The 4,225-nt window shown below is 37.5% G+C and overlaps 1 protein-coding gene across 2 annotated transcripts; it reads right to left on the reverse strand.

Moving 5' to 3' along the window:
• Window positions 1-1,218: 1,218 nt before the first annotated feature.
• On the reverse strand, window positions 1,219-3,644 carry LOC118041771 (uncharacterized). 2 transcript variants are annotated; one of them, XM_035049260.2, is made up of 2 exons: window positions 3,300-3,644; window positions 1,219-2,513 (listed from the first exon to the last, which is right to left on the reverse strand). In XM_035049260.2, exons 1-2 carry the CDS (start codon window positions 3,516-3,518, stop codon window positions 1,359-1,361), a joined length of 1,374 nt encoding a protein of 457 aa, XP_034905151.1. In that variant the 5' UTR covers window positions 3,519-3,644; the 3' UTR covers window positions 1,219-1,358. The 2 variants fall into 2 exon arrangements, with proteins under 2 accessions (XP_034905151.1, XP_034905152.1); XM_035049261.2 differs by having other exon boundaries at window positions 1,219-2,510; window positions 3,300-3,632.
• Window positions 3,645-4,225: the final 581 nt, after the last annotated feature.

Consider the following 4,225-nt stretch of genomic DNA (forward strand, 5'->3'; position numbering starts at 1 on the left):
GTATTCAGCCATTATGGTTGCCGAGAGCCTATTCCGAAGCCAGGCCAAAAACTAAAGAAACACAAAGTAGCCATCACTGCTTTCGGAAAAATCCAGAAAGAAAGGCCGCAGAAACCATCATGAGCATAAGCATTATGCCCATAGACGCGTTTGCGACCAATCTTGTCACCAGGCCACCTAAAGAGGAGTTGTCCAGCAAGAATTCCACATAGTGCTAAACCATTAACAGCAGCAGCGACATTAGGGGGGAAATGCCTGGTTTTGGTGATAATTCAAATTTCAACCGGAGACTATCACAGCTTTGATGCTGTAGAACTGTGTTTTTGCTTGATCCAGCTTTAGGAGAAGATCAACCTGCCCTTTGGTGGCCTTGGTTGAGGTTCACCTGCCTTCCTGATCTGAAACTTTTTGCTAAAAGCTCCTTTTTTTCTTTATTTGAACGAGAATAGTGCATTGTAGTCCTAGCAGGTTAGGGTTTCAGAGTCCGGGAAGCAGGAATTCTATTTCAACCGTAGATCTACTCTTTCAGTCAGTTCGATTCTCCGAGATTTTAGAAAATAAAACCAGACTTATTTGGTTTCCCGAAGAATTTACCTCTCTCGAAATAGAAGTGAAAAAAAAAAAAAAATTCGTTCAAAAAAAATATATATAAAAAAAAATGAAATATAAAAAATAAAAAGTGTAGACCAAATTTATGACACCTGGTTTCTGAAGCCTGACACGATGACCTGAATATTGTTCATGTCAAGCTCACGGCCATTTTTTTTAGTCTGGAAACGGATGCCACAAATCAAGTCTGTCCAGGGCTCACATGTCATAACGCCACGGCCACACCCACATTGTTCCCGGGAAAGAAAAAAAAATCAACTATCATGCGGTAAAAAATAAAAAACTACTATTTTAAAATTTATTTTATTTTTTATTTTAAATTAATATATTTTAATATTTTCAGATATTTGATATATTAATTCAAAAATAAATTTTAAAAATAAAAAATATATATTATTTTAATATATATATTTTAAAAAACAATCACAACATTCCAAAACACCTCTTCTTAATTCAACCTGGGGCAGTAATTTGCCCTAAAACGCCAGGCCTTTCAGCTTTGTGTGCCTAAGGTTACAAGAACTCCGTTTTCATAGGAAATCAATCAGTTATCCAAAGTTCTCTAAAACCGCATACTGATACAAATTACACAAACATTAACCACAAGAATAAGAAACAATAATCAAATTGATAAATATCAAAAGATTCTGGGAGAAGTTGACTTCTATTATTCTAATAACCCTGACCTCCAACATGAACATGGATCATTGAAATATCAAGTTCAGAATACTATTCCCACACGAATGGGTTCATTTTCTCTTCAGCTTCTCCTTCATCCTATCAACTGCAGCCCTCAAAGTTCCTTCATCTTTGCAGAAGGTGAATCTCACCAAATTCTTTCCATCTTCCGGGTTCAAGTAAAATACACTTGTTGGAATTGCCACAACCCCGACTTCCTTGATCAGATACTCACAAAATGCAATATCATTTTCCAGGCCGAAAGGGGTGTGATCAACAACAACAAAGTAAGTACCACTTGATGGAAATACTTTGAAACCAACAGCCTCCAACCCCTCAACCAATATTTCCTTCTTTGCCATATAATCCCTCTTTAGCTCAACATAGTAGGATTCTGGGGCTCTGAGAGCAACTGCAGCTGCCCACTGCATAGGAGTGGAGGTGGCGAAAGTAAGGAAAGAGTGTGCCTGTCGCACTCCCCATGTCAAGTGAGGAGGTGCTATTGCCCAGCCAATCTTCCAGCCTGTCAAGGAGAATGTCTTCCCTAGGGAATTCAAAGTCACAGTCCGTTCATACATTCCTGGAAGAGAGGCCATTGATATGTGATCCATTTCAAAAGCCAATTTATCATAAACTTCATCAGTGAAAACCAGCACATCATTCTCAATGCAAAGCGATGCGATAGTACTAAGCTCCTCCCTGGAAAACATCTTTCCAGTTGGATTATGTGGAGTGTTGATGAGAACTGCACGAGTATCCTGTGTGATTGCTGATTTAAGCTCATCTATGGGAACAGCAAAATCTGGTGGGCGCAATGTGATACATTTTATTTTTGCACCGGCCATTGATAATGTGGCTTCATATGAATCATAGAAAGGAGCAAAGAGGATTACTTCATCGCCAGGATTTATCAAGCCTAGCATAGTTGCAGCTATAGCTTCGGTGCACCCAGATGTAACAGTAATTTCTTTCTCAGGGTCCACCACAAGCCCGGTATCTTTCTTGAATCGCTCAGCAATGGCAGAGCTGAAATCTGGAACCCCATATCCACGAGCATATTGATTCTTCCCATCTTTAATAGCTTGGATGGCTGCTTCTTTGACAAACTCAGGACCATCAAAATTGGGAAAGCCTTGGCCCAGATTTATCGCTCCATGTTTGATGGCAAGTGAACTCATCTGTGTGAATATTGTGGTTTTGAACTTCTCCAGACGCTTTGCAACCTGCTAAGGAGGCCAAAATATTAGAAGGAAAACAGGGACACCAAAAACAAAGATTCCGAGGCATGTCATTGATTAATTTGATATGGAACTATTATTCATCAAGACATGACAGAACGAAAGTATTGCTTCATGTAGTGGATTGACTTAAGCTGAAGGAATCCATCGTGCTTGACCAAATATTCATGGGGTTAGAGAAAAATCAAGCAGTACATTTCATGCCATGTATTACCACTATACAAGTTGTGATCGAGTTTTCAAGGAAGCCCGGTGAACAACCAGAGTGTTTTCATTAGTTTACCACAATACTAACTCTATTTCAGCTCCGACCAAAACAATTAACACCAGCATGTCACATTCAGGCTTACATTATAAACAACAAAACCAGAGACTCAAGACTCCTCACCAACTTTGCTTTGTGAATCAATAGCACGACACATATAATTGTCAAAGCTTTCCAACAATAGCAACCCACTAATTGCCCTAGCTAAAAAGTTCTCTTTTTTAATGCTCCTCGAACATTAACCATTACCCAGGCAAATCATTTGATTGGAAAATGAAGCTAAAAAAAATTTAACAAAATAGTCCTCACAAAAATACAAAATTGGACAATGGATCGAACAGAATCGCAAATGGTCTTGGTCCTGGTTCTGAGGAATTAAGCAAAACCACAACGAAAATAGAGTTGATCACAAAAAAAAGGAACAAAACCCATATGAAGAATAAGCTATGCGCGTAAGAATTGGGTAAGAAAATATTAATAAAAAAAAAAAAAAAGAGGAATCGGATTACTTGTAACGGCTGTTGAGTGGAAACTGCATCTTTGAGGGAAGGAGAGGAGGCCATGAGAGAAGGGTAAGAAGAGATCCCTCTCCTTGTAGAGCTAATAGCGGCAACACTTTTGTCAGGTAGAAGCAATTGCTTTGAAAATGAAAAGGTGAAGAATGATGAGGGTTTAAAGCTCAGTGGCGTGAGCACCTTACAAGGCGTCCAGATACATTGACTCCTCATCACTACACAACATCAAAAACTCCAGTACCGTCAAAGGGGCTGCTACCTCTGACCAAGGATTTTTTGGGCAAGGTATTGTTATACCAAAAAAACACTAAGATGGAGTATTTATTTACAAGTATAAGGTGGCTTAACCCATGCCATTACTGCCGCTTTGATGGTGCAGTATTTGGTCAGGAGACATGTCAAATCCCATCCATGCTTACTAAATACAAAATAATATTGTTCGGAATACTGCTGAATTATGCATGCATTTTCATGTCGATCGCAATGTTTTTCATAATAACTAATTAAATCGATATAACATCTTGCTATAAGTTTTAATGATAACCTATATCATTCCCAGATAGATGAAAATCATGCTTGGTTTTAAATTTTGGCAAGGATGTGATTACATGAGAATGTGTTCTAACTATGTTTTGAAAAATCTTGATTTTTTTTTAAAAAAAAGTTATTTTTTTTCTATTGATTTGACACTTTGATATTAAAAATAAATTTTAAAAATAAAAAAATATTATTTTAATATATTTAAAAATAGAAAAACTTTAAAAAATAATTTTATAAATCATCTTTTTATTTTTTAAATTAGCAGCTTTGTGAAAGAAAAAACATCCGGGTTTACCTGAGCATGGAAGTCCAGGAACTCGGGAGGATTGCCTAAAGTTGTTAGGCCTCTTGAATCTGGGTGTAGCCCAATTAAGAATTAT

The sequence above is a fragment of the Populus alba genome, chromosome 14, assembly GCF_005239225.2.
Source record: "Populus alba chromosome 14, ASM523922v2, whole genome shotgun sequence".
Taxonomy (NCBI): Eukaryota; Viridiplantae; Streptophyta; class Magnoliopsida; order Malpighiales; family Salicaceae; genus Populus; species Populus alba.